A 15139-nucleotide genomic window follows, 5' to 3' on the forward strand; every position below is an offset into this window, starting at 1 on the left:
GTGCCAAGTAATATCAAAATCCCATCATGAATTATTGAGTTACAGGCCGGACAGGAAGAAAGCCCTGTTGACTTTTGACCTCCATGTGTGACCTTGACCTTTGAGCTAGGAGCCTGGATTTTGCGCATTCCATGTTGTCTCATCATGGGGAACACTTCTGCCATGTAAAATGAAAATCCCTTAATTAATGACAGAGTTATGACAGAGAATGGACCGGACCCTACGGGACAGGAAAAACCTTTGATTTCAATGTGTGATCTTGACCTTTGAGCTAGGGGTCCAGGTTTTGCACATGAGTTATTGTCTGATTATAAAGAAAATTTATGCCAAGTAATATTGTAATGCCTTAATGGATGACAGAGTTCTGGACTGGACACAAAACAGACCATGTTCATGCCAAGTTAACATTTGTTTGCCAAGTATGACCTTGACCTTTAAGCTAGGGATCTGAAAGTTATGCATGACACATCATCTTATTATGGTGTACATTTGTGCCAAGTAATACCAAAATCCCATCATGAATTACTGAGTTACAGACTGGACAGGAAAAAATTATTTAAAAAAGCCTTTCACCTAAAAGTGTGACCTTGAGCTCGGGGTTCGTGTTATGAGTCTGCTACTTATGATACACCTAAATTCATACTCAATTTGTTGCTTAAAGGGAATTCCTATAGTTTTTTATGCGCATCTTTCTGCGCAGCCGACACTTTCTATGGAAGACTGAAGAGAAGTCAACATTTGTTGAAATATGTGACAGACAATCTTAAATATGAGGAATCTTTAATGAAGTAACATTTTTGATAAGTTTTATCAGTAATCAAATGTTGATACTGTTTTATGTTGTATTGACAAGTATCATGCCATTTTTGTGGTTGTGTTTTCACATCGCATTTTAGTACAAAGACAATGTTGTTCATATAATGTAAGACAATTGACTTACTAATATCACCTTTCAGATTATTTAGTATTCAATTATAGGAAGAATTAAGAATTTTTAAAACTTTTTTTTAACCTATAGCAGATATACATGTAATCAATTTGGTCAGGTTCGCGGCATTTTCGTCCAAACAGGTGTTGTATTCAAGCGGTCTTAACATAAAATTTAGCCTGGTGACCCATACATTTTTAGCCATTTTTATGCTCACAATACAATTATTTATACACAAGAAAAACAGGAAAAAATTCTATGAAACAGTTTTCTAAAAATTCAAAAATATATTCTTCACTATGGGTATTTTTCATTGAAAAAAGTTCACAAAAGTGAATTTGAAACAAGATTTTTTTTTCATTTGTACCCATTATTGTAAGGATATAGTATTACAATATGACTATGATATCAAATAAGCATATATGATAAAATCTGTAAAAAGAATAAACCTTATTGTGCTGTCTTGATGTATATTTTGGTTGGTATTTATAACAAGAGGGCCAAGATGGCCCTAGGTCGCTCACCTGAGAAACACACCATAACAGTGTAAACATGTTTGACATAGTGATTTCATGGAAACAAATATTCTGACCAATTTTCATTAAGATTGGACCAAAAATGTGGTCTCTTGAAGTGTAAACAAGTATTTTCTTCAATTTGACATAGTGACCTAGTTTTTAAGCCATGGTAACCTACATTCGAACTTGACCTAGATTTGATCATGGCAATCATTCTGACTAAATTTCATGAACCTCAATTGAAAAATACAGCCTCTATCGCATACAAAACCTTTTTCTTTGATTTGTCCTAGCGACCTTGTTTTTGATCCCAGATGACCCGTATTCAAAATTGACCTTAATTTCATCAAGGCTATCATTCTGACCAAATTTCATGAAGATCAATGAAAAATACAGTCTCTATCGCATACACAAGGTTTTTCTTTGATTTGACCTAGTGACCTAGTTTTTAACCACAGATGACCCATATTCTAACTTGACCTAGATTCCATTAAAGCAATCATTTTGACTAAATTTTATGTACATCCAGTGTAAAATGCAGCCCAAATTGGTTACACAAGGTTTTTCTTTAATTGGACCGGGTGACCTAGTTTTTGATCCTAGATGATCCACATTCATACTCGACCTAGATTTCATCCAGACAAACATTCTGATCAAATTTCATGAAGATCCAGTGTAAAACTCAGCCCCTATTGCATACACAAGGTTTTTCTTTGATTTGACCTAGTGTCCTAGTTTTTGACCCCAGATGACCCATATTCGTAACTGGCCTAGATTTCATCAAGGCAATCATTCTGTCCAAATTTCATGAAGATCAATTGAAAAATACATCCTCTATTGCATACACAAGGTTTTTCTTTGATTTGACCTAGTGACCTAGTTTTTGAACCCACATGACCCATTTTCGAACTTGGCCTAGATTTCATCAAGGTAATCATTCTAACCAAAATTCATGAACCTCAATTGAAAAATACAGCCTCTATCACATACACAAGGTTTTTCTTTGATTTGACCTAGTGACCTAGTTTTTAACCCCAGATGACCCATTTTCAAACTCGGCCTAGATTTTATCAAGGTAATCATTCTGATAAAATTTCATGAATATCAGATGAAAAATACAGCCTCTATCTCATACACAAGGTTTTTCTTTGATTTGACCTAGTGACCTAGTTTTTGAATTTGATCCCAGATGATCCATTTTTGAATTTGGCCTAGATTTCATCAAAGTAATCATTCTGAACAAAATTCATGAAGATCAATTGAAAAATACAGCCTCTATCGCATACACAAGGTTTTTCTTTGATTTGACCTAGTGACCTAGTTTTTGACCCCAGATGACCCATTTTCGAAATCTGCCTAGATGTCATCAAGGTAATCATTCTGACAAAAATTCATGAAGATCAATTGAAAAATACAGCCTCTATATCGCATACGCAAGGTTTTTCCTTGATTTGACCTAGTGACCTAGTTTTTGATCCCAGATGACCCATTTTCAAACTCGGCCTAGATTTCATCAAGGCAATCATTCTGACCAAATTTCATGAAGATCAGTTGAAAAATACAGCCTCTATTGCATACACAAGCTAAATATTGACGGATGACAGACACCGGACATCGAGCGATCAGAAAAACTCACCTGAGCATTGCTCAGGTGAGCTAAAAAAGCAGAAAATTATGAAAATGTTGAAAAATCGCTGGCAGTTTCAGCAACAGTGGGTGTGTTCAAAACAATTTTTCACAAAAACAAGCCTGGTGACAAATTTTCCTATTATACATGTGAATTTGAAAAAATTCAATGAAAGGAAAAAAAACCTATAGGAATTCTCTTTAATAGGATAAAGCTGCAATAAAAACAGTTAAATTCAAAGCTTTCTATAAAAATAAAGGTATCCCAGGGTATTTACACTGTAGCCTTGCTTGTTTGGCTTATCGTGATGACTTATTTTAGTCTTGCTGTTGGGTTAACCCTTTAGCGACATGGTTAGAGTGTCCGCCTACAGATCACGAGGTCTGGGGTTTGATCCTCGGTAAAATCTGTGGTATTTTACTACAATGGCGACGAGGATGTTTGACGGATTCATGCATTTGGATGAGGCTAGAAACTGATAGTAGGTTCAGTTGATGCCTCGGGCTAGAAACTGATAGGAGGTTCAGTTGATGTCTCGGGCTAGAAACTAAAATGAGGTTCAGTTGATGTCTCAGGCTAGAAACTGATAGGAGGTTCAGTTGATGTCTCAGACTAGAAACTGATAGGAGGATCAGTTAATGTCTCGGCTAGAAACTGATAGGCGGTTCAGTTGATGCCTCAGGCTAGAAACTGATAGGAGGTTCAGTTGACGCCTGATCCTTCAATGTTAGATAGGATAGGAGTGTGGTGGTTGTAGGTATATAAGGCCACTTTCAACAGCCTTGCATTTGGATTAACCTTTTAGCAACGTGGTTAGAGTTTCTGCCTACAGATCACAAGGTCCGGGGTTCAATCCTCTGTTGTCTGTGTTATTTTACTACACAATTCTCAGTATTCATATTGATTACCGGACCTCTAGCCTGCCCTGTAGGGGTTGTTTAGAGGTCAGATAACTGGACCTCTAGACTACGGGGTATAGAGGTCTGGTTACCGGACCCTAGCCACTGCCATCAAACAAACTGTATTCATCGGGAAACCCTTATTTCAAACCACAAGCGATTCAAACTACATCCTTGCATACAATACTCTGACTAGATGTTATGGTTAGATTACACACAAGTAAGGGCTATCCGTATGCGTCGGATTAGTTCGACTACTGGCAATTATTGAATACTGCCCCTAGCCACCTCCAAGATAATTTTTGGTTCCTACAGGAACAGATCCCTACCCATTGTCTAGATACTAGCAAAAATAAATCGTCTAGTCATGTATCAACTTAAAAGATTCAATATGTATTTAAATGTAGAGTCTTTCGAATAATTACCTTCTCTTTTCAATGCACAACAGGGGCATATTGATCGTGATAAAGTGTGATTATCATAAATTCCTAAAATTATAGCACCATTACATGCGCAACCATAACTTCCGCCAATGTGGGTTTTGTGAAAAAAAAGTTGTAAAATGTAAATATCGTCAAATCGGAAGGTTTAAGTGTAAAAATATATTTACAGGTAGATTAGATTTTTTATGTTTAATGCTAGAATTCCTTAAATCGGCTGTTAAGTTATTGCGACGTCTAAAATAAAAATTATCCGTTGAAATGTGTGGGTGGGGTAAAAAATTACCTGGATATCAGCAGTGTTCCAGCTAGGATTTGAAAGGGCAGGATGGAGGTAAAAACAGGGCACTTTGAGGCGCAAAGTGGGGGAGGATATGGGAGGGAGTATTATATTAAACAACATTCTATTAATTCAGGGGTGGCTCTAGTCAAAATAATCCGACGTTCAAATTGTTTTAGGCCTAGAAAAAAAAGTTACTTGTTTCCGCTAACCCGACCAACCCTATTTTTTTGCCGCCAACCCTAACACTTTTTTTGACAGTCCAAAAAAAATTCAAATCTCGTAGTTCAAAAAATATTCGTGTTATGATTGCTCAAAGTCCAGCCAATTCTGTAGGAAATCTGTCCATTCGTCAGTATAATCATGTACATATTTAATTAATACAGTGTTTTGGCTTCAAAATAATACCAAAAACATTAAAATCGATTATAATTTAGACCGTCGCATTTTTATTTTTAAATCACAGGTCATCCAATTTAAGCACATGCCGTGCTGTTTTAAGCCGCCGCCATTTTGAAAATTTTCAGTCTGCGAGAAAAATGCCGATTAAACTTCACGGATGTAGACTTAAATCTCCTTCACCATGATCTTATGCATCAATCATATTTTATTTCTTGATTTTATTTTAAAATTACTTCGAAATTTATTTCAAATACAGCCAATTTCAATACAGCAATTTTTTTCCTTCTTTATAAAGTACCCAAAAAAGGACCTTTTCCCAATTCAAAAAATGAAAATTTTCCCCAATTTCCATCAAGGACAAAGAAAAACGGTCAAATTGTTTAGTCACAAATAAGTGGTTTGGTATTTTATTGATTTGTATGCAAAACAGATCTTGATTTTGCAAAAAATAATGATTCCTTGCAATTTTATGACCAGTACAGACCTGCCTGGAGTGTTTATTACTATTGATTACAAAAACAGAACAACACCAAAAATTCCCAAATTGAGAGAAAATGCCGCGATTTTTCCCAATTCTGTAGGTACTGGACCTTTTCCCAAAGTGACAAAAAAATCGCTGCAATAATTTTACTCGCCCCGGTGTTCAGCGTCAGCGTGACCTTTCATTGGCTATTTTTAAGGTTAAAGTTTTTCGGCAACCTTTGTTTTTCTGTCATAGCTTTGTTACTATTGCTTATATCTTACTGTAACTAACATAAACATTGTCCAGTATACAAAGTATGTGCAGGGCCTGGGCCCATTATTCCCAAGGTCAAGGTCACCAACGTGTTATACTTAGGTTATTTTTAAGGTTAAAGTTTTTCGACAACCTTTGTTTTTCTGTCATATCTTTGTTACTATTGCTTATATCTTACTGTAAGTTCACATAAACATTGTTCAGCATACAAACAAAGTATGTGCAGGGGCTGGTCCCATTATACCCAAGGTCACAAAGTTGTTATACTTGGAATTATTTTCATGTTGAATTTTTTCGAAATCTTCGTTTATAGACATATCTTTGGTACTTTAAAAGATAATGACTTGAAATTAAAAATATTTCTTTATAATCATCATCTGCATGTGTGGTTACAAACCCCATAACGGTCACACATTAAACCGGAATCCACTTAAAAAAAACGGAATACACCGGAAATACACTTTCCATAACAGGAATACACCTGCATTTTTTAAGTTAAAGGTATTTTTGAAGGTTTTTGATATAATTCAATCATATAAATCATAAATAATTAACATATGAAATGAAAATAAAATACATTCCCGCAAATTGATTTTATACAAGATTGAAGTTTGGCGACCACGCGGGAAATACACCTGTATTTCATTAATAAATGATATTTTTAGGGTTAATTGCAGAAATCATTCGTGTATAATATAAATTATAAGTTTATAAAAGGAAAATAAAATTCTTTAACGCAAAAAGATTTTATACGAGACTGAAATTCGTCGACCGCGCGGGAAATTTCCGTAACCGAAATACAACCGTATTTCTTCCAAAAATGGTAATTTTGTACAGGTAATTGCAGAAATCATTCGTATATAATATAAATAATTAGTTTACAGAAGGAAAATAAAATACTTTAACGCAAAACGATTTTATACGAGATTGAAATTCGACGAGCTTACAGAAATGTTGGACACTTACGTCGCCATGACTAGATACCGGAATGTTGATTATTGGAAATTATTTGTTTCTTCACATTTCATTTAAAAAATGAAAAAGAAAATAATTTAAGATAAAAATATCAATATTCAATTTATAAATGAATTCTGGACAAAATACGGGTCACGACTTAAACCGCGCTGATCGGAAAGGGCTTAGGCCAGAGTTTTTTAATAACTTGGGTTACGGGAGCGCCGGTCCTAATTCTCCAAAATCCAGAATAAAAATAAAATTCAAAACTGTGATTTTATTTTTATTTTCCCCGACGCTTGCATCTACTTTCCGTGGTGGAAAATAAAATAGTGTCTATTAACCTACAATAAATATCACAGCGCGTACAAAGGTCTTCCGATATTCTCAAAGGACGACACCATCAATACACCGTGACGTAACTTTACTAGAAATGACGTGACTAGCTCCGCCCCATAACTAATCAAAGCGGTTTAACACTTGATGATTGACAGCCTCGTAAAAACTGCCGGCAGTGTTTGAAGTGTGTGACAGTGTGAAAGTATCGTGTCTGATAGAGAACGTCTGTAAATATAAACCCTTATCCAGATCAGCTGACATGTTTAGAAGGCATTCATTGCAGACAACAAAAAGCTTGGATTAAATTGGTGAAACAAGCTCCTAAGTCGGAAGACAAAGTAACTGAATTGTGGAAAATATATCGATAATTTCAGCACAAAAACCTCAGCAAGTAACTATATTTTAGCAAATGACATTTCACATCCAGTTTAAATTAATACATTTTTTCTGACTGGTAATAAATTTGCTACTTACTTTGGATTTTCATCAATGATAAATCCTTTTACAGTATTTTTAGAAGAAAAAAAACATCCAGTTTGTCTCCTGACCTATTAAAAACTGATATCTTTGACACATTTCCACCAGCACATGGCAGCTGACATCAAAAGGAGTGTCGGCAATCCTTTATTGATTTTCTTTGATGTTGGGTATTGCAAGGTGAATGGCGTAATTTGACATAATTCTACTCCAAGTAAAATGTACTTCAGATTTTTTTAAGTGGATTTTCGTTTTGTAGCTGAACAACAGTAAGTCTGGTGATTTTAATAAAATGCTGACTGTTGCTATAAATTTAAAAAACAATAAAATATTTTTTTTTAAATAAGATGTTTTCTAATCAATCTAGTGGTCCTTTTCTCTAAATTCTATTACTTTATGCACTGTTCTGAACCAATTAGTATGGTGATGATAGTAATGATTATGGTGATGATGATGTTGATTGTATTGAAGGTAACTGTACAAAGTGAAAATATGTAGGACTCCAAGAAAATTTAAGAGGGACTCCAAAATCTGAATGTTAGGCAGTCCCGACTCCATGAAATTGAATCATAATGGAAGCCCTGCACGGGTACTGAACTCCATGTATGGACCAATTACTTTTAATATTTTAAAACATTTGAAACTGAGTAATATTACAAAATCTTGAACTATTAAAGAAAAAGTATGTGTAAGTTTGAATGTAGTACCTTTGCTGATTGTTTTTAAAATTTGCAATTTAAATTTTAAAGTCTACCTCAAATTACTTTCAAAGTTGTAGCCAGATATGGAGTTCAGTAACTTTTAAGAGACCCCTCACACTTAACAGGCTTGGGACTGTCTGGCATGTATTGTGTAAAATGGCCCATGTCGGAGCATAAATGAAAAATGGAGAAATCATAAATGAAAAAAGTGAAAAGCTATTTTTGTCTTCCTTAACCCTTACAATGGTACAACCGATTGGTTTTGCCTTTGCGACCAGTGGAGACCTAGATCAGCCTGCGCATCCATGCAGACTGATCATGATCTGCACTGTTCGCTATTCAGTCAGTACATTTTGAGTGAACACCCCTTCGAATGATAAATGGTATTGCCCAAATTGAATGATGGACCTGTCCATTTTAGAAACTTAGCCTGGTAAGGGTTAAAAGGTCAGAAACACAATATGCATAGGATGTGACAACAATACTACACTGCACTATATATAATCACACCAACACCAGAAACAGAATACAATGCCAGGTGTGTTTAGTCTCTATTTATTAGCATTAGTGTAGGCTATAAGCCGAACGATTGTGCAATTTTTAGAAGAGTTTTTGTTTCGTATGATTCTTGCATATTATATCATAATATTACAATTCTGATATAGAACCCACCGCTGCATGAAGTAGTTAACAAAATATAGGCCGATTTTTATGAAACTTTACCAGCGGAGATTTTCATTTTACTTGTCATAACTTTTTTATTTTTTATTTAATTCTAAAAATATTTTGTACAAATATTTGTCTTTTAGCTGCTGACGCGATAGAAATATTTATTTATTGTTTATTGCAAAATTACTGGAGCGTGTCGAACTTTATTGATTTCAGCAATTCTGCATGTAAAACATGTATACATTGACCTACTTTGTAAAATTTCATGTAAAGAAAAGGATTGGAGCCGTGCCAATTAGAATTGATATAAAAGTGGATATAATGTCAATGTATACGAAAGTAGATTGATCTGAAACATCTTTAGTTGACAATTTCATTGCAATTTTCTTATACAATGTTCAGAAGCTTATGATAAAAACCATTGGACCGTGAAAAATTGTATTCATTGCTAGTATGATCGTATTTGTTTGTAAATATTGAAAAATACTTTAAAAACATGCAGATGATAGCCAATAAGACGTTCATATGAAATAAGGCAAAGCGTCAAAGCGAGCTTGACGACTTTGTCACAAAGAAGCTAATTATTACTAAAAGCGGCTCCAGGTTCTTGTGAAAGTATTCAAATAAGGAACGAAGGTAGCTGATTCTGCCTCTGTGGTCACACCGGAAGTAGTCCATGTTAGTTTAGAGTGCTATTTCCCGCCTAGTAAATGTAATTTTCATGCCAATAAGCTGTGTTGATACTTTATAGTAAAGAAGAATGTCTGTGGATGATGTAAAGCTACGTTAAGTTTTATTGTTCCATGTTTGTGTAGAACCTGCTGGGTAGAATGAAAGTGAATGTAGGTACTTGCTGATGTCTTCCTATGCAATATTATCGCTTTATCATGTATTTCAGTCACATGACCATGGTTTCATTGCATTATGGAAAACCAAATAAGTTTTGTTATTTATTGTCTATAGACAGACCTTCAAGACAAAGGCTATCTCGCAAGAAGGCTGGACATGCTGACAAAATGCTATGCATTGTAATTTTACATTGAAAATAGTAGCAGAGACTTTCAGTACATTCTTACCTATAAAGAAAAATTAAACCGTTGCCATTTCTTACAGGTACGAAGGTAGTAATTTGCTAGATATGTCCCTGGAGAGCCGATTACACCGTTACGTTATTTGCCATCCGTCCTGTTTGTGGCATCCTTTTCCAATTTCATTCTAGAATATTTCTTTAAAAATTTTATCATTTTTTTCCATCTAGCTGGAAACTTTGATAAGTAATTGATAAGTAACTTTGAGCAACTGGATGACATTCCAGAGGGACAGAGTGAGAAAAGGCCCCCAGAACAGAGAGAGAGAAATCCCTTTTAGATACAGGCCTGTTGGGCTAACTTAACATAGCTCTTCACTGCAAAGAAAACACTTTCTCGCCAACAGCTGCGCCTCATTATCTTCCAGTGAAAGTTTTAGAATCCTTCAAATGTATGAAAGTTTTTCTGTTACTCGAGCTCTCTGTTAAATACGAATTTAAAGTATCTTTTTGTCGCGTTCTATGTATCTTTATCAGTTTGGTTTTGTCTCGTTGGGCGCATACTAAAACAACACACACACTTTCAAAATTTATTATTGTGTGTTGCCGTGTGTGCCAGGACGACACAAAGAAACGTGTTGCATAAACCACGCGCAAGCCAATGCAATTAAGTTTGCCGAAACGGAGCGCAGCGTAGTGAAGGCAAAACTTAATGCGTTAGAATGTCAATAAGTGGATCTATAACCGACTTGTAGTTAAAATGCCCCTTTGCGTCAACATTTCCGTCTCACATAGGGAACCATTCATTGAAATTACCTTAAATCAGTAGAAAGATATCCTTTTATAGTACAGTAAAATGGTGTAAAAATACTTCAGAAAATGGGAAAAGCATGAAACTTGGTACATAACTACTTTAGGGCAAAATACTAAAAATGAGCATGAGACCCACTCCGAAAAATCCAATATGGCCGAAAAATCCAAGATGGCCACCATATATGTATATATTTTCAGAAAAAAATAATATTATATATAAAATTTCTATTGACAATTACAGTTATCAGTATTATAAGCTAAAACCACCTGCCTGAATAAATCCAAACATATTAACAAAAATACCGCTCTTCCAGCAAAAATGAAAAAAGTTGTTTCCCTTGGTTAAAATGTGCTATTAAGCAGAAGAAAAGTCATAATGCATTTATATGAATCAAAATTAAGTATATAATGGTAACTGGCATATCAAGAATGTTTAAAATGGCAACAGTCCTGTGCAGAACTTTACAACGATTGTAAATTAATTAATTATAAATACATTCAAACTTCGGTAACTGGAACCCATCAGGACCGACTAAATTTATTCGAATTATCGGTAGTATGAGTGATCGAAAAATATATTATAAAGAAATTTGTTTGGGACCTGACGATAGATTAATTGAAGGATGGTGTTCGAATTATCAGAGTTTGAGGAAACGAAGTTTTAGTCTGTAATGTGTTTTAGTGAATAAATGACATGTGTTTCATTTTGTCATTAGATTTCGTGACTCAGAATTTGTAAGTGTTGCTGTATTCATTTCAATTTATTTACACTAAGAGAACTAATGACACTTAATAAAACTATATAATTCATTAATTATGTTAGTGTGATAGACCATGTGAACATCCCTGGCCTGTCAGATCATCATGATTTCTTTGGGAAAAAGTCATTGCCGGTTGATCAGCGTAATCAAATTTACATTTGCATGTCCCTGTAATATTCTGTTTTTGTCAAATTGTAGCACATTGTGCCATAACAATGGTTTTATAGTTTAATGTCATAAGCATAATGTACAGTCACTAAATGAAGATTATACTGCTTCCTGAAAATTTTGACGCGGTGGGGACGGGGATCAAACTCGAAAAATGTGCAGTTCTAAAGTTCATGCTGCGCGCTTTTAACATCCTTGCCAGGTTCTCACGGCGTCGAACACGTTCACACTAATTTTCTTACCACGCGCTTCTTGACGTCCAGTGTGTTCTTTCTACATTCTTAGTACAATCAGTCAGATTGCACCTCTCGCTTACCATGCTTTAACCATATGCTTATCACTTTTTCACTGTATTCGTCGGCTACTTATAAATACTACGCCATGTGCCTCTTTTTTTCCATTCCTTCTGCAAGCTATATTGACATAATTGTGTCCGCATCTACACTTAACAACCATAAATTACAATAAACGACGACCCCCCACCCCACCCCAATGCCCCAATGAAGAAAAAAGAGCAGTCTTATAGAGAGACTGCGGTGGAATAAGCAAAAGCAGTGTGAAGGATATACGGAGGTCCAAAAGTCCACTACAACCTGCCAGTGCTGCTGAGTCCGTGATTATGTGGCAATTCCTGATGATGTTCAATACCCATTGCTGATTGAAAATGAAGTGATTGGGAATTGGATCCAGTATTCATACTTAATTTTCAGAATCCGAACCAATCATGGCGAGAACCTGCTGCAAACGTGACACAGATGTGTTAAGAACAGAAAGAACGTATTAATAACCTTATGCGGTATACCAGGGCTTCGGAAATTTGCCGGTTTGTCGGTTTTGGACCGATTTTTAGCTCGACTATTCGAAGAATAAGTAGAGCTATCCTACTCACCACGGCGTCGGCGTTGGTGTCGGCGTCGGCGTCACACCCTGGTTAAGTTTTTCGTACCAGTCAACATTTTGACAAAGTCTTTTGAGATAAAGCTTTGAAACTTTCAACACTTATTTACCATCACCATGTCCAGTTATAGGCAAGAGTACATAACTCTGTCAAGCATTTTGACTGAATTATGGCCCCTTTTGACTTAGAAATCTTGGTTAAGTTTTTCGTACCAGTTCATATTTTGACAAAGTCTTTTGAGATAAAGCTTTGAAACTTTCAACACTTGTTTACCATCACCATGTTCAGTTGTAAGCAAGAGTACATAACTCCATCAAGCATTTTGGTTGAATTATGGCCCCTTTTTGACTTAGAAATCTTGGTTAAGTTTTTCGTACCAGTCCACATTTTGACAAAGTCTTTTGAGATAAAGCTTTGAAACTTTCAACACTTGTTTACCATCACAATGTCCAGTTGTAGGCAAGAGTACATAACTCCATCAAGCATTTTGACTGAATTATGGCCCCTTTTGACTTAGAAATCTTGGTTAAGTTTTTCGTACCAGTTTATATTTTGTGTAAAGTGTTTGACATATGGCTTTGAAACTTTTATATCTTGTTCAGTATAATAGTCTCTATCAATAGGCAAGAGTATGTAACTCTCTCATCTTTTTTGGCTGAATTATGGCCCTTTTTGAACTTGGAAATTGGTTCTGTTTTGTAAATGTCCATGTTTTGTCAAGACTATTTGACATATGGCTTTTAAACTTTAAACACTTGTTTATCATTATGATTTCCATCTGTAGGCAAGAGTACATAACTCTGACAATTATTTTGACTGAATTATGGCCCTTTTTGGACTTTGAAATTTGTTCAGTTTTTCTTACAAGTCAGCGTTTTGTCAAAACTGTTTGAACTGTGGCTTTGAAACTTTTAACACTAGTTTATCAACATGATTTCCATCTGTAGGCAAGAGTACATAACTCTGTCAACTATTTTGACTGAATTATGGCCCTTTTTGGACATAGAAATTAGTTAAATTTTTCATATAAGTCCATGTTTTGCCTAACATATAACTTAACATATTTGCAATCATGGTCACACATTGCCATTTAGTGCAAGACTAATCAAAATCCACAAATACAGGAACACTTTTTGTTTAATCCATTTTTTTGTTTAGTCTGAAAATCTATGGAAATATTTTGACCCCATTCTTCAATCAATTCTTCGAATAGTCGAGCGCGCTGTCATCCGACAGCTCTTGTTGACTTTTCAGACCGATTCGTGAAGTGAAAAAACGAAAAAAATCGGTCCCGTAAAAATGGAGAAAAGTATAAATTTCGGTGTGATATCTCAATACACGATCACCTGCCAAGTAGGAAATTGTTGGTCGCACCTTCAGATAATCAATAAACGTGTCAATTGGTCTGATTGTCACTTTGATAATCGGTCCGTAATTAGCGCGTGACGCAATCAGTGTTGCGCGGCACATCCTTTAATGTTTGCAGACAGCCGACTGTGGTGTATTAAACATTTTTGACTGGTTTCCTTACGTTTCTGACTGGATCCAAATCATTTCGACGGGGATCCACTTCTTTTATTTAGAATCCGACGGATGGTTTATTTCAAAAGACTATGTTTGATCACGGTAACAAACAAATGGTCGCTGGATTTAGTCAAAGAGCTATAATTGTACATTATAGGTTTTGATTTAATGAGACATCACACGGAAAACCGATAAAAATAATTTTTATAATTACTTGATTTGAAAAAAATTACATGATTCATTTGTTGGGGCTCCAGTTGAAACAAATGCAGAAAATCGTCTTTGCAACCCGACTGTACAAAAAAGAAAAAAAAAATGGACGGGCAACCACGAATGATAAAGAAAACCGGAGTGGCACTGTTTATCAAATCGGTCTTTTAAAAAACGTTTCAAAATGAAATTTTGTTTACATCAGAAGAGAACATATAACTTTATAAAATGTAGCTGCTTACTGAAGTACAACGTAAGTGAAATGAAATATCCGTGGCCAACCCGCGTGACGTTTTGATACTATACATGCGGGAAATTCGATCTCGACGTTCAAATAACGTACACATTCGGTCCGCGGCAGAGTATTCTTTAAATACTGAAGCTGTTTAGCAGAGAATGTGTCGTGTAACTCACTTTGACGCATTGTATTTTATAGAATTCCGTCAAAGAATGAGGAAACATCACAAAGTATCTGCCGTGTATACGGTATCGAAGTCACGTGCGTTGGCTTTTAGACTAGTTACGCACACGGTGTCAATGCCTCGTATTGTCTCGGAAAAACATCGAAATTTAAACAAAGTAACGATCACACAGAACACTGAATAACTGTCTTCATTGAATGGTAACGCGCGGTGACTGGTAACTCAGTTTTAATGCATGACATGCTTATTTCTTTACCCTATCACGTTTTACAAAATTTGTAATATTGGGAATGCAGTGGGTGGGGTAGCGCCGATGTCAGGATTTTCATTTCGGACCGATTGAGTT

At 35.4% G+C, this 15139-nt stretch overlaps 2 protein-coding genes across 4 annotated transcripts in view; one reads left to right on the forward strand and one right to left on the reverse strand.

The window, feature by feature from the left end:
* The window catches only part of LOC123566554 (F-box/WD repeat-containing protein 5-like), a 62476-nt gene extending 58001 nt beyond the window's left edge, over positions 1 to 4475 (reverse strand). For both annotated transcript variants that reach the window (XM_045360766.2, XM_045360765.2), the window contains exon 1: positions 4398 to 4475. In XM_045360766.2, the coding sequence (XP_045216701.2) occupies positions 4398 to 4426 (29 nt within the window). In that variant the 5' untranslated portion in view covers positions 4427 to 4475. The remainder of the gene's footprint in view (positions 1 to 4397) is intronic.
* LOC123566553 (protein AF-9-like) overlaps positions 4473 to 15139 on the forward strand; it is a 59579-nt gene continuing 48912 nt past the window's right edge. The window contains exon 1 of one of the 2 annotated variants that reach the window (XM_053549752.1): positions 4473 to 4584. The gene's annotated coding sequence lies outside the window, so the exon portion shown is untranslated. The remainder of the gene's footprint in view (positions 4585 to 15139) is intronic. The other variant, XM_045360764.2, reaches the window with a different exon arrangement.

Source organism: Mercenaria mercenaria, chromosome 8 (genome assembly GCF_021730395.1).
Source record: "Mercenaria mercenaria strain notata chromosome 8, MADL_Memer_1, whole genome shotgun sequence".
NCBI classification, from domain to species: domain Eukaryota; kingdom Metazoa; phylum Mollusca; class Bivalvia; order Venerida; family Veneridae; genus Mercenaria; species Mercenaria mercenaria.